Raw genomic sequence first — 22,877 nt, 5'->3', positions numbered from 1 at the left:
TCTTTGTGGGGAAAAACAGATTATACTGTGCAGCTTCAGTGATGCCCACAGGGAAATCCTCTCCACATGGAGGTCAGAGCTCAGGTTCAAGAACAACAATCATGAAGCTGGTAGGGATCCGCTGTGTTGCTTCAGGGCTCTTCAACAATGGGGAGCTGTGGCCTCAATGAGCCGTGAATACATGTTTTCTGGTTAAAGGATCTTTTTAAGGATTTCACGTGAGTAAGAGTGGAATATAAAGATAGAATCACATCTGGGATTAGTGCTATCTTGATCTGAAAACTTTCCAAATCCAAACCTGTTTTTTGCAACAATAATCTGGGATAACAACGAGGATTGACATGTGATGGACGCCAGACAGCTTGACGGATAAAATCTAGATGATATATGTTGCTGCAGTAATGCAGGCATAAATCTGTGTCCCACAAAGTGTGGGGTTGCATACTTGATTTAACAAATGTACCGCCATAAATATTCTCAGTAGAATCTTGACCGCCAAGAACTTTTTTGACCATTTATGCATGTGTGTTCATAGGTTAATTTCACTGCCGGGTCTAGTGGGAGCTAGCTAGCGGTCAGTGTTATTGACCAAGACGATGATGAGCTTAAAATAAATCTTGATAATTATGACTAAGACAAAGTCTATGTTTCATTTTCGTTGACGAGACGAGTGATGGACTATCGGACATTAAAAGCCGAGAACAGCTGTGTTTGTTACTGCCTCAAGCGAGGGAGTTCAAGTATCTCGGGGTCTTGTTCACGAATGAGGGTAGAATGGAGCGTGAGATGGGTCGGCGGGTTGGTGCGGCTTCTGCAGTGATGCGGGCGCTGCGTCGGTCCGTCGTGGTGAAGAGGGAGCTGAACAACCCTCACCTATGGTCATGAGTTCTGGGTAGTGACCGAAAGAATGAGGGGATGGTGGAGCTGCTGAATGGATTTATGGAGTCTGTTAGTTGCATTGGTGGCTGTTAGCAGTTAGCTCCCCCCGGTAGCCGCTTAACAGCAGTGAAGCAAGTGGCCACCAGCCCCCTGCAGGACTGCACTAAGAATCAACCCATAAAACTTCCCAAAACAGTCCGGGTCCGACTTGAGTTTAAACCTGCAGACTAATGTTGCAGATTAAGAAAGAATTCAGACTTTATTTAAGTTACTTTTCTGCTTCTTAACAGTGAGATCAAACGTGCTGCCATACTCGTTTACAGTCATTCCATGGCAGTAATGACGGTGCAGAGACGCCAAGATGTGGACGACCCCGAAATACTGACCATGACTGACTAGGCTTTTTTTGGGAGTGTGGCTTAAAGAGACCCTGAACGGAGGGTGAATACAGGTGTTCCAGGAAAGGAAGTTTGAGGAAAATAAAATTTTTTTGAACATTAAAGTAGTAGAAACCTTAAATACAAGTATGAACATGAACATGAGCTTTAAGCCTCTACGTACCTTTTAAATTTGCCATATGCTGATATTGGAAAAATTGCCTGATTAATATTCACTATAACAAGGTCTATCTGTTTTGTTTTATTGAAGCTATAGTTTAGTTATAGTCCAATATTACAACCTATAGTAGCTGCCCTACTACTGATAATAACATCCCTGTTTTCAGATTTGTGACAGTGCTTTGTTCAGGTAATCCAAAGGGTTTTTAAATGGTTAACTGACGATAAAAAGTGTAAGAATTCCCTCAACCCATAAGGGACTGATTAACCCTTCTCATCTGAGATTGTGAAAATTGCATATGTTCTGTAGTGGACGCTGTCCTTGGATTCACCGGGGCTCACATACAGAAAAAATGATAATTAAAATTAGTATTTGAATATATAGCTGCAGGTGAAGGTGAAATGGGGATGCAGAAGTGCAAGTGAGGCATCAGATTGGTGCACTGCCACCATTACATTAATTGGGGACCATTTCCTTTCTCATTTTCTCTGTCTCCCCCCCTCATTGCAGATTTCCCCAGACTCGAGCAGTGGTCGGAGAGCACCTCCCTGTCTGACGCTTCCTTCTTCATGGATGGCTTCCTCTACATCTCCACCGGCCCTGCCAAGACGACGCTGGACCGGCGCGGAAGAGACGGTGAGCGTGAAAGCCATTCTTTGCAAAAACCCCCGGCAAGGCCAATCAATCCATCAATCCATTTGTAAGCAATTTAAACTGCGTGTTTGTCAGAGGTCTACTCCAGTTAAGCGCTGAGCGATCAATCAGTGTCAGTCTGTCAGTTGTCAAACTGCCAATCGTTTAATCCGTACACCAAACAGTCCAGTCAAAACGATCAATGAATCTGTCTTTCAAATGCGTTCTGCATCGGCCCTCTGAGAATACTTGTCAGATAGAGAGATGTTCTCGGACGACCCAGCAGTGAATGCTCAGCGGAAGTACCGGGTAAATTAAGGCCAGGTTAGAAAAATTAATATAAAAATAAATAAAAGAATTTCAGTCCTTTATAAATCTACCTGAGAGATGCTACCTCCAAAACTTCTCAATCCTCCTTAGTTTTGTCTTCCAAGGCAGTTAGAAACTTTTAATCAGGCTCTATTTCACACCCAACTCCTCAGCTGCTGCTGCTGCACCTCCTGCTCCGCAACGGTCCCACTTCTCCAAACAGCTGGAGCGTTTCTTGGGCCCATGGGTAATTAGGAGAAGGAGCAGGCTTTGGATGCTGCCCCTGGGGAAGGGGGTTATCGGGGAGGTGGAGGATGAGGGGGGAATTGGAGGAGAAATGGGGGAGTGGAGGCTTCCGGGTGGGGGTGACAGCTTGCAGCTACCTGCCATTTGAACAAGCTGAATCTCCTACGTCTTGGGCAAGACATCCATCTCCATTTCCATCAACCCACACACGCTCCGCTCTCATTGGTGGTTGTACATGCTGGGCTAATGAACAGGGCTGAGGTCTGGGAAATTGCCCCTTAGAGGAGATGGGGGAAAATTCTCACCAGTGTCTATTGAAATTCTCATTATTTGTAGGGATGGAATTTATTTCCATTCCATTTGTCTGAGGATAATTCCTATATATTGTAATTTGGGTGTCAATTTTCGTAGTCGTTGGCCATCACTTCTGTTGGTCATGATGATGTTGTGATCAAAGTATTTGGGAACATGGCGACCTTACTCCAAGTCATATCTGATGGGTCAAGAAACGTGAATGGTCAGATGATCAAGGAGGCTTCAAATATGCTTGTTTAAGAACCGCAGCCTGGTATATGACTAATTGGATATTCGTTCGTCGGACAGGTACTCCATTTTTTGATTTTGATATTTGTTTTTTTTCAATTTTTCGTGTGTAGGATGGGTTAAATGCCAAAGCACTGTGAGTACGAGTACTAAGAAATGACTATGAATAAATAAATAAATATAAATCTCAGATCTCGTATTTGTTGGAGCTACTATGCTGTTTCTGTGCTTCAGTTTCACAGCACCTTGTCAGGCATTGACTCACATTCAAGGCCTATTATTATGAGCATTTATGGAGGTCTGTAATTAATTCATGATTAACAAAAAAAAAAACTGTTAGAAGCTGTTATGTCACACAAGGTGCAAAGATAGGACTAAGAATATGATAGAAATGCCTACATCTCTCAATGATATGTATTTACTCATCCCATGTTACCTTGAATTCTTGAAGAAAGAATTTCCTGCACGCCGTTACAGTTAATGAAGAATCCAAAAAATTGAGAAAATTCTTGATGAATTCAAGTCAAGTCTGAGCACAGCAAAACTATATCAAAACGTCATTCTACCAACTGTCAGGTAACTTGTTGAGTATAATCCATGTCTCATTTATCCAGTTGTTTCAACTAATGAAGAATTTTCTCCTTTTTGGATTCTTCGTTCATCATGGAGGCATGCAAGAAAAATAAAGTGTTCATAACAAATCCAGTGTAACACGGGGCGAGTGATTGATACACCAATGGTCATTTGGGGGTGCTGTGTTCCTATAAGTAAACACTGGGGGTGTCAGTTTCGGTTAATTTTGCTGTAACTATGCGCTAAATGTTTACGAAAGAAATTTCAAAATGACCTGAAATACCATTGGCTCAGTGAGCTTTAGCACCGTATTTGAAAGTGCTATCCATTTTAGTGTTTTATGATATAAACATCTTGACTGGATTTTATTTTATGTTGGCTTTGCTGACAGACAGACGTTTAGCTAACGTTTGCCTCAGCTGCTCTGTACTGCACATCAGCAAGCTTGGTTTGGAGCTAGCTAGCAGCGCAACTCATTTGTTTTTACTGCTAGTAGCACTGTACATGTGGCGGCCACCTTCAAGTCTTCCTCTAGGTTGCCCCGTTGAGTAAGCTGCTTAATTTTTAGCCACAAAACCCCTTTTGCATTGTTAACTCTGTTAGCACCACTAGCCATGCTAATGGTGCGAGTAGAGCTAACAGCAATAGCGTAGTTAGCAATGCTAAAGTAGGTTTGCAGCTTAAAATGAAGCTGTTTACGCCCTGGGGTGACCTTTGGGGCAACCAGAGGGCGGGCACAATGTTTCCACAACACAACCGTTTGGTTGGGACTGCGTTACTAGTTGTAATCGCCGAATGAGTGACGCCGCTAGCTAGCTTCTGCCAGACCTAGATGGTGTGCAGTGCAGTAAACTGAAGAATAGCAAAATTGGCCAATAGATTGAAATGTGGAACTGGTCAAAATTATTCTTGGCAGTTAACCATTGACATCCCCAGTAAGCATTTGTCTTTACAGAGTGATTCACCATGTTAACGTTGGCTGATAGCAGCAAAAGAACACTATCAGCTGTTCTTATGAACCCCATCAGTATAGCAGTATGTGGTTTGTTCTTCCACCTTCAGCACACTGAGCTCCTGCTGTAGATGGACTAACGCCACAGGTGTCCATTTTGCAGAGGTCCATTTTAGCCTCCGTTGTGCATTTTGTACCACTTACACAGGCTGCGCCATTCCAAAGTTGTCTCCCCGCAGATAAGTGCCCGTAATATTTCGGCCGATAAACACCCTGTTATGTCATCTATTATGAAAAGCCATACAAGTTTGGCTTTTGTGCTTTAATGGCGCTTTAACTGCAGCTGCAGCTGTTGAAAAATTCAGAGGGGTTGGGTTTAAAACTTCCAACTTCTTCAATCACGAGGAAGCGCTGTCAGGACTTTGCGAGCGCGGGGGGAGGAGGTATTTTTGAATGTACTCCAGGATGCCTTTCGCTCCCAGGCTAATGGTTAGATGGTCTATAGATACACCCAGGTCCTTAATAATTCATAGGTTGTGCTCAGGGCTTAATAAAAGCACTCTGCCACAGCATCTTAAACTTTTTTTTTTGTCTGGAGACGATTCCAATAAGCTTTCATGCTCCTTCCACTGATGGGAGCTAAATTGAGAGTACGACATAAATTAATTTGGCAAGCAATTTTGGTAATGGCCTTGACAGAGGTGGCATGGGGGATCATTGTGCCGGTCCGCCATAATGAAATAAAATACTGTGCTACTTAGCGTTTGGCAAAAAAAACATTTTCAGTGTGGATGCTGCTGGGAATATAAATTAGGATTAGAAGAACAGTATCTTATTTGTGCTGAAATCAAGGTTTATCCTCCAGCGTGGCTCCACTTTATTAGCCGTGTGCTGCAGGTTTACGCTGTTGATTCTAGCGCAAATGAAGTCCCCCTCCTAAACAGGCCGAAAAGTGACTCATGCTACTTTCACATTAAAGAGTGTGTACATGCTTCGTGTGTGCCCGTGTGTGTCTGCACGCTCGTGGGAGTCTCGGGAGGGGAAGGGGAGCCAGTAGGCAGTTACTGTCTGAAATGGTGAGTGGCAGCAGGGAAATGGCACCCGTAATTTCTGATTAGTTTTGTCTTTTCTTCATCAGCTGCGCTCCTGTTTTCAACTCACAACTGGCAGAGAGGGAGGAGGGAGGCGGCGGTGTGGAGAGAAGAGGGAGAATTATGTTAACAGTTTTATTGAGGACACAAATCTGAACATTCAATTACTTGCATCTACAAAGCGAGTTTTTGATAATAAACCAAATATCCTTTAGCTGTCAAAGGGTGTTAAATGATTGGAATTTATAAGCAGTCACATTTGTGTTACTCTGTTTTATATTTCATGAGGAGCACACAAAGCCTGTTTAAACAATTTGTCTTAATCTAATATGCTTTTGGAGTGCTCATATTACTGCTTGCCTAAATGCAGTGCTGTTGCTCAGGCCAGAAATACATGGCGGATTTTTTTTTTTTCCTCCTCCCTTATCTTATGCCATATCTGTCCATTCCTCCCTGTAATGAAGTGGGCTGTAATTCTGGCACAGACAGATCGTTCAGATCCCTTCAGTTTCTCGATTTCCATTTCCAGCCCCCCTGACAAGCTGTCCAGCAGATGTCTTCATCACAGATATTTTAGTCTGATGGCGAGATAGGCAGAAGATTGGCGGGAGGGGGAGAGGTGGGAGAGCGACGGAGGGAGGGAGGGTGATTCAGCGGAAAGGGGCACAGCCGGCTTTTTTCGATGCATACTGAAAATGTGTCTGTGCAATGTCGATAAAAAAAGTTTAGGGGGACGAATGTGGAGCTGGAGACACAATCAGAGTCAGAACTTGTGAGTAAATATGTTATTCTGTTGCTTCATTCAGTCAGTGAACAATAAGACGGTTTAATTGCCACATTGATGACTTGATTAGTCTAATCAACCTGCTCGTCTTCCATACTTTGAGAGATTTTTACAAATTGCCGTAGTGAGAGAGGAGGTGAAGGAGGGGGAAAAAAAGGCAGAAAAAGAGAGATGCTATGCAGGGAGCACTCTTGGCGTACAAGCTAATTGGCCCAATTTAGCTGGTGGAGGCATATACCACGGTTGGCTTCCGCTAGCGTTGTCTCTGGCGGCTGGTTGCGGACTCCTGCGGAGAACGGCTGGGCCGCGGGGCCGTTGCTGTGTGTGGGGAACAGCTGGCAATGGACGCAGCTGCTTGATTGTAAATCAAGCAGTATTGTTCCCACCAATGCACGGGTGCTTGTGTAGAAGCTAGTGGTATCCCACCCCGCTAAGGAAATGCTGCACCACAAACAAAGGAAGGAAGAAGGATGCGTGCGATTCAGCGGTGTGCAGGTTTCTAATAAAGCCAGTTTCCTGGTGGAAGATCTTGACGGGATCCGAAGGCATTCACTGCTGCTACAAATCCCAACGTGGCTGAATAATAGTTACATTCAACTGGGTAAAACTCAGCTATTCCACATTTATGGTGCTGAAATGTCAGCCACACCACTGGTAAGTGTTCCATCTTGGGTCACATCGATTCAACTTCCTGCCTGGGTTGAAATATTCTTTTACTTTCAGGCCTCTATGAAAATTCCTGTCATCATCGCCTCTTCTGTCTTCTCCTCGGTCCACCAAATCCCTCATATTCATTCCTTCAAACCCAAAAGAGATAACTGTATCTGAAATTACATTTGGCAAACATTTGTAGCCAGCAGCTTTATAGCCTCCAAATGAGGATGTTTTTTAGGGAACCATCACTTTTCAATAGCAGGTTTTAAGCCCCTTAATGCTGGTGTTATTTAGTGACCCATGTCTCTTTTTTACAGCTGATTTTCAGCCCCCAAACTTGGGTGTTTTTTGGGACCTGTGGCTGTTTTTTCAGCAGCTTTTTAAACCCCATATGTGGATGTTTTTAGGGAACCATCACTTTTCTCTAGCGGGTTTCAGCCCCTTAATATGTGGATGTTTTTTAGGGAACAGTCACTTTTCTTTAGCGCGTTTTCAGCCCCTAAATGTGTGTGTGTTTCTGGGACCTGTGGCTCTTTTTTAGCCCCCAAATGAGGATTATTATTATTAGGGAACCATTACTTTTTTCCAGCTGATTTGCAGCTCCCAAACTTGGGTGTTTTTTGGGACCTGTGGCTCTATTTCAGCTGATTTTCAGCCCCCAAATGAGGATGTTTTTTAGGGAACCATCACTTTTCTCTAGCAGGTTTTCAGCCCCTAAATGTGGGTGTTTTTTTCTGGAACCCATGGCTCTTTTTCCAGCCGATTTCAGCCCCCAAACTTGGGTGTTTTTTGGGACCTGTGGCTGTTTTTTCAGCAGCTTTTTAAACCCCATATGTGGATGTTTTTAGGGAACCATCACTATTTTTCTAGCAGGTTTTCAGGCCCTAAATATGGGTGTTTTTTTTGGGAACCATCACTTTTCTCTAGCAGGTTTTCAGCCCCTAAATGTGGGTGTTTGCGAGACCTGTGGCTCTTTTTCCAGTGTTTTTTTAGCTCCCAAATGTGGATGTATTTTAGGGAACCATCACCTTTCTCTAGCAGGTTTTCATGCCCTAAATGATGGTTTTTTTTGGGACCTATGGCTCTTTTTCCAGCTGTTTTTTTAGCCCCCAAATGGGGATGTTTTTTAGGGAACCATCACTTTTCTCTAGCAGGTTTTCAGCCCCTAAATGTGGGTGTTTGCGGGACCTGTGGCTCTTTTTCCAGCTGATTTTAAGCCCCCAAATGAAGATGTTTATTAGGGAACCATCACTTTTTGCTAGCATAGTTACAGTCCCCGAACTTGGGTGTTTTTTGGGACCTGTGGCTTTTTTTCCAGTGGCTTTTTAGCCCCCAAATGGGTTATATTTTGGTGACCCATGGCCCCTTTTTGAGCTGATTTTCAGTCCCCAAACTTGTTTCTTTTGTGGGACCTGTGGCTCTCAAATGTGGATGTTTTTTAGGGAACCATCACTTTTCTTTAGTGGCTTTTCAGACCCTAAATGTGGGTGTTTCTTTTGGACCCATGGCTCTTTTTCCTGCTGATTTTAAGCCCCCAAATGTGGATGTTTTTCAGGGAACCATCACTTTTCTCAAGCGAGTTTTCAGCCCCTAAATGTGGATGTTTTTCAGGACCCATGGGTCTTTTTCCAGCTGATTTTCAGCACCCAAACTCGGGTATTTTTGGGGACCTGTGCCTGAATAACGGTTTCATTCAGCTGAGTAAAACTCATTGCAGCTATTCCACATTCACTGAAATGTCAGCCACACCACTGGTAAGTGTTCCATCTTGGGTCACATCAAGACAACTTCCTGCCTGGTTTGAAATATTCTTTTACCTTCAGGCCTCTATGAAAATTCCTGTCATCATCGCCTCTTCTGTCTTCTCCTTGGTCCACCAAATCCCTCATATTCATTCCTTCAAACCCAAAAGAGATAACTGTATCTGAAATTACATTTGTCAAACATTTGTAGTCTCTCAACACCTTTTGCCCTCTTTAATCCGTCTCCTTCCCCAACCTTCTGTGTCCTCAGCCTTCAGAAAATGGTCGGTCGAGCCCATTCATGTGTCCACACGTCTGCACTCAGGGTCCCGTAGCAATTTGCTTCCCGGATTCACAGTGGGATTTTTAGTGTCTTTCTCCTTGGAGTTGAGAGGAAATTAAAATTGTTTTTTTTCCCCTTTTCTGCAGCGCAGATGAAAGATTTTGTCCGATACAGTTCAAGGAGAGAGCATCTGAATGTCACGTGTGCCAACATGAAAATTAGATCTATTAATATATCAGATGTTTAAGGACAGAGGAGACAAAGCAATGACTTCTGCGACTCCTCGACGCTGGATGTTCACTATTTGTGACTATTTCAATTGAAGACGGATTGTTTTTTAATTAGCATGTTATTATTTCAATTATATTAGGGGTAAACATAAGGCAAAGTCATCCGGTAATCTCCAACAACAAAAGAGAAATTCAAAGAAACATAATTTTGTTGTTTACAGAAATATTTTTGTGCTTTCCTGTCATGTTAATCAGCTCCGGTCCACTTATGTTTTTACCTTACAACTCAGTGTTTAGGAACTACTGGTCTGGGGCAGTGGTGTCCAAACTGGATGACTTTGGGCCCTCTGTAATTCCCTTTGTAAAGAAAATCAAACTGTTCGATACATAAACCAAAGTAGTGGACAAAATGTAATCCCAGTCAATCTGATAGTTGTGCATTTCTTGCAGATTTTTAGCCCCTAAATGCAGGTGTTTTCCGGACTTATGGCTCTTTTTCTAGTGGCTTGTTAGCCCCCAAAAGTCGATGTTTTTTAGGGAACCATCACTCTATTTCTTGGGGGTTTTCAGCCTCTAAATGTGTGAGTTTTCGTGGGAACCGTGGTTCTTTTTCTAGTCTATTTTCACCCTGAAACATGGGTGTTTTTTAGGGACCCATCACTGTGTTTCCTGCACATTTTTACCCCCCAAATGTTTATTTTGTTTATCTTAAGTGCTATATCATAGGCAACTGGACTCGCAGGGGTTTCTTGAATATGTTTCACCTCTCACCCAAGAAGCTTCCTCAGTTCTAATGGACTGGTGCGGAGGCGTTAAACCCTGTGTAGGTGTGAACCCGTACATAGTTGTTGAGGTCACATGTGAGTCCTTGACCCACCCGGCCTTCGTGTGTGTCCTTAGGGTCAGATGGGTCCAGGCGTGAGTGGGTGTTAAGTTTTCTGGGAAGGGATCTCAAGACTGCGTTATAGGTGGGTGATAAGTGGTGTCGTAGGCCACCTCCTCTGTTGAACGATGGTGGTTACAGTTTGATGTAGATGGCTTTTTTCACGCCAGGGACACAGTGCCACGGAAAGTGGTTGTTATTTACGGAGACATCATTGCGTTTCCAGCTGGGATTGTGTCAAAACATGATTTTCCAAACTGTGACCAAGTGTTTTAGTGCCTAAACTTACTTTTCAACATATCTGCTGCATAATAATTTACAAATGTAAAGTATTTGTGGTTTGCAGAAATGTCTAATGCCAACTTTTTTGGGGGGTTTGATTAGGTTGGTTGGTTGGTAAAACAAAACACATGATTTCCTGTCCCTGTCATCCTCTTGTGACCCTTCAGAATTATCTTGTGGCCCCTGGACAGCACCTGTTTGTATTTGCCACGCCATCATTCACAACATAACCTCTGCAACCCCAGGAGCCATTACAAAGCAAAATGCCTCGAAAATCAATGGCGTTACAGCTTTCTAGCAGCTTATGATGGCAATTGACTTCAGTTAGAAAATCAAGTGTGCCTCTTAAGAAGATGATTGTGCGAGGGTTTCAGATCGTACAAATGAATCTACTCAGTTATTACCCTATTAGAGAGGGGACAGAGGGAAAGAAGGCAGAAATTACAGGAAAATATTGCACAAAATAAGAACGTAACTATCCCCCGGTGGGAAATGATGGACATGACATTTGCTGCAGAACCCGAGCAATCCAGGGACACATTTGGAACGGAAGTGAAGTGCATTACAATCTTCTCCGTCACCAAGACAACAGCGCATCCTGTCTGATAGATTGGATTGGTAATGACTTTAAATACCAGAGTGTCTCTCTTTCTCTCTCTCCGGCTAATACACAACTGCGACATGCACGATTGGTTTCAGATAAAGATGATTCTTCAGCTGCTGGAATTATTATTTTTTCTCTCAAAGTGGGGTCAGAAGAACAGTATTCTTTAAATGCCACAGTAAGCAACTTTAAAACTATGAGAAAGTGACTAATATCTTGTTCGTCATCTCGCTGTTTTAAAGCTGTTTGTGTCCAGATTGTTTTGTTGAGACGAAGAAGACAAAGAGAGAGCTGCACAGAGAGGGTGAATAGAGCGAAACTGACATCCTCCTTTCCCATGCTTATCACATCCTTTTTCTTTTAACAGCCAGTTGTAGACACTTCCTTTTTTATTGGAACTATATCTGTTCCTTCAGAAACATCACACACAGTTGGCAGAGGAATGCACAATTAGCATATTCATGAGATGAATACAGTGGAAACTTTGGAGTCGCAAGCGACAGGGGGTGCGCGGTGAGGTGGGGGGCTGTTTGTGTGTGTGTGTGTGTTTGTTGCGGAACACAAAAGCAGATGGCACGGTGACTTTGAAAATCCAAAATTAGGTATGTTTTCATGAACTTCATGCTCATTGGCTATGTAAATCGCACAGTCAGACAGTCATTAAAGACAATGCTGTGTGTTTTCCAGCTTCTCCACCGAGATCATGTCTGTTGATTGAAATCTGCTCGGCACTTGGAGTCTCTTTAGATTCCGCGTGTGTGCCCTTGCATGCCGAGTACAGTAAGCTCGACTCAGTTGTCCTCTAATGGACGGGAAAAAAGAGCGACATAAGTCATCGTGATGTTGAAGCACAAGCTAAATCCTCTGGTCGTTGACAGCGATGCTGCCAAGACTTCTTTTGTTGATTTGGAAATGGAGGCCACAGTCTGCCAGCTCTCTGAATTTTACTAATTACAGTATGGATGTTCTTTTTTCTCTCGCACTGCATCTCGGATGTTGACTCTGGAAGGATGTTCGCTTCACGGCCTTCAGGTGGTATTATCTCTTAACGTCTGGCTTTGGATAAAAACAACTGTTTTTTTTTTTTAGTTGAATGCACCCGTACGAAGAAGAAAAGTGGAGGCCTGTGACATGTGTGAGAGCTGTGATGCACGGCGTCTTATCTCCGAACTTTTAAACGATTTCTCGGCGGTGCTGTCTTAGCGTGCAGAGAGTCATTAGCTGTGTTAAATAGGGTTGGAGTGGTGCTAATTGTTCACAAACCAATCACTAACATTGCAGGCTCTAATTAATTTCTTTTTCTGACTCCACAAGAACAATGGCCAATTTGTTAAATTTTATCAGTATGCAAATGTTTGGCTCGACAGTGGTAATCCAATAGAGGCACCGAACATATTGAGGAGTTCTGGTTGCATAAGTATTGCAGATTTTTTAAGGAGACTGCTAATATCTGTTCATGTACTGAAACATGACCACATGGGGCTTCAAGGAGCTGTATATGACATTCAGAGCATCAATACAGCAGCTATATAAAGATTATGTGGAGTAATGGCGTCCTGACGATGACGTGTCTGTGTAGACACTGCTTTTTTTAAACACATCCAGGTGCTGTCTCCAGAGCTGTGTGGAGAGTGTGAGAGATATCCATTATGTAACGCAGCTTGACCCTATATCGATATAAACAGTGTTGTCTAAGATTATATCTTGCTTGAAAATACATCGATATATCGTACATAGTTGGTATATCGCCCAGCTTTAGTCTTGACCACATAGTGAAGTCACGCTCCCTCTGTGTGTGTTGTAATGAGTTTCCCCTTGTTCGCTAATTGCTGCCAGGTGTACGATAATTATCATATTTGTTCAATAATTTGGCCCTCTGTACGATGTACGATCAATAATCCCGAAAAAGGCCAAATGTACAATAATTTGACCATTTCATGAATGTGTGGTTGTACTCAGTATGCCGGAGTTTTTTTCGCACTTTGCTTAGCGTGAGATACGGGTGATGTTTGTCTCTGAACAATGAGCATGATTGGCTGAATGGTCAGCTGTACCCGCCCCACGAGGTGCTAGGACCGGTCAGGAAGTCGAGCGAGAATGAGATTCAAAACAGAAGAAGAAGAAGAGGAAAAACAGAAGCAAGGAAAATGGGGAAAAAAGTAAACCAAAAAGTAAACACTAGAGTGACTGTATTTACCTATAGCACATCAGTAGGATTGTTATTTTGGTTATGACGGATGTACGATAATTTCCCTCAAAATACGATAATTTTGAGTCTCTGGTACGATAAGCCTACATTTCCAACCTGGCAACGGTGGTTGGTTACCTCCAATAACGCCATCCACTCACTCTCAAATCCCCCTGTTTAACATTATTTGCTCTGTCAGCACTGATGCACTAATTATGGAGTTAGCACCGTTAGCTGCTAGCTGCCAGCTCAGCCACCTCCATGTTGAGAGCCGTGTGCAGACAACATCTGTGTCATAGACATGTTCTGAATATTTTAAGCAAGTCCTTGAAAGGGGTGGCGGGGCATGTTTGAAATAAAAAAAAAAAAGATTTTAGCAATCATATAAGTGTAGTGCAGCTACACTGTGCGACATAGATCTAATAAACTTAGGTACGACATCGAGTTTGATTTATGCAGACTGTATGATGACAGCGCCGACTGAATCGTAGGCTATGACGTACGATAAATCCATCCTTGAACCCCTCCTACTGTGCGACATAGGACCACTGTTTTAGAGCCATGACTAAAGATATCGTCACGTTCCTTTCAGGTTGGTCATTTTTCATCTGGGACAGCCCAAAATCTTGCAGTGCATACTGGGCTTTACTTGGTCTGGTATGACCAGTAGCCTTTGGTGGCTAATGCTAACTAATGTAGCAAACTTTAAGTAGATACCGCTGACTTTCTGGCATTTCTGAGTCAGTTCGATGCCATGTGTCCACATATTTACATGCAAACATGATTGTGGGTATTTCAGACATGACACGTCGTTGGTGTACGCTGGAGGGCGGCTACCTGAGTTACTACGAGAGCGAGAGAAGCCCGTCGCCCATCAGCAGGGTGGACGTCACCGAGGTGGTCAGCCTGGTTGTCAGCAACACAGAGACAATGACGGGAGCTGGGTATGAACACACACAAGCACACACTAACACACTATGCATATGTAACTGCTTTATAGTGAAAACCTCATGCTTCCATCATCTACTTTAAACTTTGAAGGCAAGATCAGAAAAACCTGTTTGATGTTGAAATTCATACATAATCTTTATTCAACTGGGAATAAACATTGAGATTAGAACTGCTTTTACAACTGAGATCTAACCAAGAGAGGATTGAGTAACAGCATCAGACACAAACATGACAACAACAAATTACAACAGCAACAATAGGTGTGTCAAAATCCATCAGGTGATACAGTGCATGAACATGGCAGTAATATTTGTCTGGGGTTTGTACATGTATGAAGCATTTTCTTCACCCAAACTTTAAACTGTTTAAACACACATTAAACATGGCTTAATAGAGACAGTTTCAAACACAAGTACACAAATCAGCTTCACTATAACTCGCAGCATTCACAGACAAACACTTGTCTTTATTTGGACACATTTTCCAAACAAATACAACATGCTAACGTTATTAGCACAAGCCTATGGCATTTTACATTGTGCAAATTAGCCTAGCAGCTAGCAGACTTTTCCTCTTCTCATATGAAGCCAGGGACAACAGCAACATTTAACAAAGGTAACACTACAAAATTCAGCTCCATTACAGCTCACAAGGTTCACTGACAAAACAACTGTCTTATACTAAACACTAAATTAGCCTGGTGACGAGCAGAGATTTCCTCTGCTCATATGAAGCCAGGATAAATCACACACTTAAAATGCTATTTTTGTGGAGGCTCTATTGTCTTCACAATTTATTGTTTCTTATCTGTGAAATTAAAGGATAGGTACGGCGTCGATTTGATGCAGAGGTATAAATCCCACATGAGGCAGATGACACACTGTGATTCAAGGCTGTAGCTGTAACATTAGCTGCAAAATCATGAACATGAAGCCGTAGCTTTAGTTCCCTTGAATCACAATATGCTCAAAGCTTATAATAGGATTTTTGCTGAAAGACATTAAAGTCAAACTGCCTACTCTTGCTTTAATATTAATATAAAGCATTTAATATTGATCTAAAGCCGGTGCATTAAGTGGAAATGTACATTTGATTCAATCTTTACCGCAGCTCAGGCGGCGCACAGGGCTTTGTACAGTGATCTCCTACACTCACAGACACATACATATACAGTCAAACCCATTTCAAATGGCACTAAATCACAATTTATATGATTGTTCATGTCATACAAACACAAACACCTTTTAAATTATTTATTATTTTTTATCATGATTTACTGCACATGTGTACTCACACAAACACAGGCTTCTGCACAGTCGCTCTCCCTCGTCATATGTCTCATTAGCGCAATCTTAACTTGAGCATTATTCAGTTTTAACTGAGCCTATCACGGCTTTATGAGCGCTATATTTCCTGTTTACTTTGGCGGAGACGGAGGCGAGCGGCGCGTCTTTAACTGCCCTCCCTCCGTTCACTTATACCGCACCGACACCTCCCCTTTCGCTCCTCAGATTATGATTCAGTTAAAAAGTTCCTCTCGCAGCAAACTTTCCTTTATTTCTTTTGGAAGAGTTACAAACAGGCGCGGAAGAAACAGATGTCTCGATCCTTTCCTGCTCACCCTCTCCCCGCTCCCATTGGGTCGTACTGTATGTGTGTGAGTGTGTGTGTGTGCTGCAGTTCCCGAGCGAGAACTGATAATGGCTTATGATTAAAGCATAAGCTAGGTCCTTAATGACAGCAGCAGATGCTCTGAAGAGGAAACAATGCTTTTATTTGTAAATGTTATTTATACAGCCATTAGAAACACATCTGGCCAGCTGAAACTATGACCTTTCTAATGAGCTGGACACACACACACACACACACACACACACACACACACACACACACAGTCCTGACAGGTTACAGTGGTAATATTGTGTGTGCACAGGCGCTACAAAGCAACAGTGACATGCGCCATTTTTAGCTTAGCGCATACATCCCAGTCACAGGTCACGGCGTCGCCCCCGGAAAGGCTATTATTTCTCCGTCGCGAACGCTCATAATGGCTGTGCGTTTCACTAGATTAAACTCTGCCTCACTCCCTCTCACTCCTGCAACTTCCAGCGTTCCCAGCATGCCTGTGCGCCGAGCGAGCGGGGACGCCTCACCTCTTGACTGTCTGCCGCTCATGAATATTAACGTATGTAGATGACACACTCCCACCAGCAGCCTATCGCCGCGCTACAGGAGGCCGTAGGTGTCGCTTCCATTAAGCACAGCATTTGGGTAATTTCACCGTGGCAGAGGACACCGTGAATTATAGCGCGGCCCCGACACATACGTCTGCTGAAGTTGTGTGAATATTACAAACCCACTCCTAAGGAATTAATGCAAAGGGAGTATGTTGGCTGGTGATAAGTTGGGGGGGTTTTCTAGGGACTTTTCCGACTCATCCGCCCTGTCTCGACAGGAATATTCCTGAGTCGATCCTGACCTTCAAATTCAACTGAAAACCTTGGAATCAAACCTTTCTTCTCTTTTCCTGTTTTTCTGTTTCGTCTTTTTTGCACCATTTCACTCTCTTTTTCCCGCTGTCGTCGTCTTCTTCTTCTTCTCACACACACACCAACAAAAATAGCTGAGTTTTTAAAAGACTTTTAGAAGGGCTTAGGTGCTAACTTTGCAAGCGAGATGGGTTAGATATATGAGGGCTGGGGAATTAAGACTTTCTCAGAGCGCAGGGAAGCCTAAAGGAGAAAATAAAAGGCTCCGGAAATACATATAGATACCTCTATGCTTGTTTAAACCACAGGTGAATCTTGTGCTGCAGATTCCTCCTCAAGGAAAAGTGTGAGTAAGCTCTGTCAAACTTTACTCAACAACACAGTGTGCTCTTTTTTACCGTAGCACACTCACAGCACATGAACTTGTGTACTGTAATGTTCCTTAGCCCGCATCAAATCCACTGAGGACGTGAACCTTAAACAAAATAAAGTCTAAACAAGTCAGTTTTCGAAAATGAACCGTAAGTTATTTTTCATTTAATTTGTTTTGCTTATGTTATTGGTCTTTTTAAGTGCATCACATATAATCAGCCTTTAATTTAAAGGGACAGTTCACCCCAAAATCAAAAGTACATATTTTTCCTCTTAAGACCCACCAAGCTGATGTTTGGCCATCGGTTGAATTCGAGCTGTTAATGAGAATCTGCCTCCCTCGTCCGTGCGGTTTGTCCCACACCGTTGGCCCTTGTCAGTGCTAATTGACCTTTTTCCGCCGATTCAACATGCTGAATCGGCGGAAAAAGGGCACAGCGTAGCCCAGAAAAGAAATGGAAGTGAGGAACGTAAACAAAGAGCTAAAGTCAAGAGGGAGTGAGGTCAGAACAAACTTGTTATATGAGGTAAGATTGTTTTTCTTAAGAGGAAATGTTTCCCAATAGTTTGTGTTATTGTTCACTGGTGCACAGCACATATGCTCCTTTCTTTCAACATTGGATTGTGTTGTCAATATGCTAACTGGCTAACTAGCATCGAGGTGTTCTCCTAGTTTCCCTTTTAAAATGATGATTACAGACGACCACGGTCTGCTGGTGTGGAATGGTATGTCTTCTCAAGCAGGCGCAGGACATATGTAGCTTGTTGGCCGTTGGTTTGGTGTGTTCCTGTGCAAACAGCAGGGGGGTTCTTGTCGCCAATACTTCTCCGACGTTGGTTTGGTGTCTGGGCCAATCTAGACGGTTTTGGTGTGAGGTGCCAAGTGTTGGAGATATCGGCCATAGAGATGTCTGCCTTCTTTCCGGTATAATGGAACTAGATGGCACTTGGTCTGTGGCAAGGCAAGGCAGCTTTATTTGTACAGCACATTTCATACACAAGTATGTCTTTTCCAGAGCAATAAAATATGAAACACATAAAGGATACAGAAAAGAGTAAAGAGAAAGGAAAAAAGATATAAAAGGTAGAATGAATTATTAAATGATTTAAAATTTAAAGAAAAAATAATTAAAAATAGCAAGAGACAGACAAGAGGTGCAAAGATAAAAAAAAATATTATTTAGAATAATTTTAAATTGAGTTTTGAAATAAGGTTGCAGCCATTACAGGGTGGAGCAGGCAGTAAAAAAATGGAATTTTAGCTTTGACCTAAAAGTGGTCACAGACGGTCAGTAGGCCGGCCTCAGATGTCCTCTTGGTCCTATGAGCTTTATATGTCACAAGCATGTCAGAGATATATTTGAGCTGAGCCACAGAAGTTGCCCAACAGCTTGTTTTGAAAGTCCTACAAACAGACCATTGCAATAATCATTTACCTTTGTTAAATGTTGCTGTTGTCCCTGGCTTCATATGAGTGGAGGAAAAGTCCGCTAGCTGCTAGGCTAATTTATACAATGTAAAATGCCATAGGCTTGTGCTAATAACGTTAGCATGTTGTATTTGTGGGGAAAATGTGTCCAGATAAAGACAAGTGTTTGTCTGTGAATGCTGCGAGTTATAGTGAAGCTGATTTGTGTACTTGTGTTTAATGTGTGTTTAATGTGTGTTTTGAATCAAACTTCACAGCACTTCATGGAAACCCCACCAAAGTCAAGCACTTTGGAGGTGTAACTGCAGAGTGACACAGACACACAACCGCACAAGTATAAATGCTCACAACGGTGTAGGCCTCGTACGTAGGCGCTGCATAGAGCTGACGCACAACTGTAAATCTGCCTTAAATGGGTAAAGGCAATTAATAAAACCACGAGAACAGTGTGCTAACTTCAGAAAATTACATTACTGTAATGCAGCTTTTAAAAACAGAAAAGCAAAAACATTGTGACATCCAATATCTTAGAAAAGAAAACAGGAAAGAAGAAGGAAAAACAGAGACACATTTACAGTTGTCATGATGGCTGTATTTTGCCTCGCATCTCAAATTCCTCTGGTGTTCCTCCCTCCCTGCACGTTATTCTTTCAACACCTGTCACTCTCCCTCTCCGTCTCTCCTCTCCCCAGCCACTCACTCCCTCTGGGACGCTCATAATGCAGCGCTCATCTTTTATCCCTCCGTCTTTTCCTTCTGTCTTTACGATACCATTTGCCCAACACGCCGCTGTACCCCGCCGCCACTCCATCCCTCGCTCTCCCTCTGGGACTCCCTCTAACAAGCACCTGCACACCTGCTGGCGGGGAGAGGGAAGAGGGGAGGGGGGCGAGGAGACGGAGGAGGAGAGTGGGAGTGTGAGGGGGGAGGAGGAGGGGTCACGCGAGGGCACACAAACACCCGTGTCTCGCCTGTTCCCCTGACAGGCGTGAGAGGAGAGCGACTGAGCGCTGCCGTGACCCCCGTGACACGCCACCTTAAACACCCATTGCTGTAGCATTTAGAGCCTCCCTCGCCGTAGCGTACCAGTGGAAACGGGGCCACTGCTTGGCAGTGTGTTCAAACCATTAAGATAGTGATACTCTGACCTGTGTACCTTCACACTGAGAGAGACAGAGAGCTGCAGCGAGGGAGAGGAAGGGTGGAGGCAGAGACGACAGGAGGAGGAAAGACCAACAAAGATTAATAGCTGCCTTTTTGCTTCCGACAGCAACGGTTTCGCCTGCGAGTGTGTGGATGAATGAGTGTGGGAGTGCATGCATTTCGTTTTTCTGAAGGATTATATAGTTGGTGTGTATATAACCTAATGTGCACATACATTTTTTTGTTCACAACCCAGGGGACTGATAGTTTCTCTCTGACACACATTTAACAAAAGCACATTCATGACAGTTTCAAGGCAAAACGTGAATATCTATACTACACACATACATAACGCTCTGAGCTCTGTATATTCAGAAAAACTTAATGTCTATTCACATAAATCTACAGAAATATGATTCAATAAGTAGTTTAATTATTTATATACATACGGAAATATAAAGAGCTATAGTATTACTCATCCTCCATGCAGAATATATTTACCATCCTGATATGCAAGCAGATGAAATGTCACAGACAGATGTGGAAAAAGTTCACGGCATCTTTTCTTTGCAACCCAAAATAAATTAATTCAGATAATCAACCAGTTTAACTTCCACTCACAGAGTTCCTGCGCATTATAGAACAGGATAGAACTTGATTTTAGTCATTTCAAGGTCTGGATAAGTATTTACAAATAAAGAAAAGAGTGTGGGAAAATACTTTTGTTTCCAGATTATCAGGGTTCCAGCGGTCATGGAAAACCTGGTAAAAATCATGGGATTGGGTTGTGTGGAACAAAATCAATTCAACAAAAATCTTCCATAGATAACCTTCCACGTCCAATTCTGAGGCTTTAAAAGGGTATGATGTACACTAAGAGGCTGTATGACTGAGCCTGTACTCTGAAATATATGAAGTAAATATGAACATAACCAACTGTAAGAGATCGGAAAAGGTTGCCGATTTGTTTTCATACAATAATTAACGTTTGAAGCAAAGCGCACAACAAATTTCTGATCGTTTTATACTTTGTAAATGGTCTCAGTTTTTTCTTCTCATGGGTCCCTGAAAAGTCATCGAAAAGAGATTTTGTCCTTGAAAATGTGAAGGAGCCCTGAATTATCATGAGGGCAGAATGGGCAAGAGTCCGTGTTTGCTTCCAATTGATAACATCAATCTACGTGCTAGTAGGGTTACAAATAATATCATGTTATGTTGGAAGCTGGTTAACACAAGATCAGACCCTCTAATACTAAAGAGTGCGGTCGGTGGATGAGGATCCTCTTGGGCAGTGTCCGAACACATGGGCTTGTGAGGCTGGTGACTGCCCACATCAGTTGCACACTGGACTAATATTCAGATACATTTTACAGAGCTTATTTTTTGATGAGTGAAGTCTATGCAATACTTTAAATTGCCAAGTCAGTCCATGTCTAGCACAAACTGAGGAAGCATGGACCAGTAGTTGGGCTTTCGTCTTTGACTCTTCCGAAATAGCAACCCTGTACCACCTCCCTGTACCAGGGAGGTGGTACAGTCTAAACACGAACGTGCGTCATGAATAACAGACGTGTGTCCTTTGATCAGTGGGTTTGACCAAAATCTAAATTCAATTGGCAAACTGATTGGTAAATCAGGGAAGAATGCAGTGTTTTGTTCGACTAAGTTACGTAGCTGTAAATATCTGAAGAAATGAGTATGTGGTATGTCGACTTTAGTTCGTAACTGCTGAAATTAATGAAAATATATTGTCAATTAAACGATCTTTAAAGGAATGAATAGCCCCTTTTACACTGCCAGATTTTCGGTGAATGTTGGGCCGTTTTGCGGCAAGCTGTGAGCGTTTAGACACACAGAGACGGATTGGCGAGTTGATCCGAGGTGCCCAATTTTCTGCTTCGTAGGGTAGTCATATTAGCGGAACCCTTTCAGTTTAAAAAGACCGAGGCGGCCTTCCGCCATGGGAGGGGCTGTTGAAGACTTATGGAGGGAGCTGTTAATGACGTCGCACGTGCGAGCCACTGGCGGTGGATAAACAGGAAACAGCTGATAGCAGGAATTAGCGAGCAGCTAGTAGCAAGAGGGAAACGCAAACCTGAAAGACACTGTAAAGATGAGCAACTGGGGAGACAAGGAATTGCGCGCCCCCCTTGTCCTCGCAAACGAAGAGGCCATTAACCGTCAGATGACGGGGGCGGTGAAGAACGGGCCAACTTGTGAGAGAATCGCCGAAGGACTGACCAGCCACGGCTTCCCTCCCACGTCACTGTTTATGTCACACGCTGAGCTACACGTTTTGTTACTTGCTCACGCCAAATCACGTAGGAAAGAAGCAAGCACTCTCAAAATAAATCCACTCAACAGGTGCACGGCCAAAAGCAGCAGAAAAAAAGAAAAGAAGCCAGCACTCACAAATGTCCTTTTGGTAAATTTAATAAACCAACTTGGGTGGCGTTACCAGAAACACAGACGTTTCGACAGAAAGTCTTCTTCAGTTGCGGAGATCCATGGGGAGAGGGGGTAGCAACACAACTCCAGCTAAAGGAGGCTGACGGCGCATCAGATTCAAACATCCAAAAACACATAGTTAAAACCACTAAATATCTCCATACTGCTCGTTCGTAGTGATCCAAGTGTCCTGAAGCCCTGACATAAAAAGTTGTTTGGAAAAACATCATTTGAACTCTGTTTTTAGCCTCATTGTAGCCTGTAGCTGTAACTGCCCGTGCACGTTTTTCCAAACAACTTTTTATGTTGGGGCTTCAGGACACTTGGATCACTACGGATGAGCAGTATGGAGATATTTTGTGGTTTCAATTATGTGTTTTTGGACGTTTGAATCTGGGGCGCCGTAAGCCTCCATTAGGTGGAGTTGTGTTGCTACCTTCTCTACCCTTGGATCTCCGCAAGTGTTGTGAGGACTCTAAAACTTCACCTGAGCCTCCCTCGGCATATGGGTGAGTAGATAATGGCTGAATTTTCATTTTTGGGTGCACTATCCCTTCAAATACAGATCTGCCCCAGCAAGTATCATATAACTAAACCAAACACAAAAACAA

At 43.0% G+C, this 22,877-nt stretch overlaps 1 protein-coding gene across 2 annotated transcripts in view; it reads left to right on the top strand.

Annotated features, from left to right (window-relative positions):
- Nucleotides 1-22,877, top strand: part of arap2 (ArfGAP with RhoGAP domain, ankyrin repeat and PH domain 2) — a 227,178-nt gene that overhangs the window by 142,946 nt on the left and 61,355 nt on the right. For both annotated transcript variants that reach the window (XM_050067659.1, XM_050067658.1), the window contains exons 16-17: nucleotides 1,948-2,073; nucleotides 14,234-14,378. In XM_050067659.1, the coding sequence (XP_049923616.1) occupies nucleotides 1,948-2,073; nucleotides 14,234-14,378 (271 nt within the window). The remainder of the gene's footprint in view (nucleotides 1-1,947; nucleotides 2,074-14,233; nucleotides 14,379-22,877) is intronic.

The sequence above is a fragment of the Epinephelus moara genome, chromosome 17 (genome assembly GCF_006386435.1).
Source record: "Epinephelus moara isolate mb chromosome 17, YSFRI_EMoa_1.0, whole genome shotgun sequence".
Taxonomy (NCBI): domain Eukaryota; kingdom Metazoa; phylum Chordata; class Actinopteri; order Perciformes; family Serranidae; genus Epinephelus; species Epinephelus moara.
This window is presented reverse-complemented; position numbering and strand designations above follow the sequence as displayed.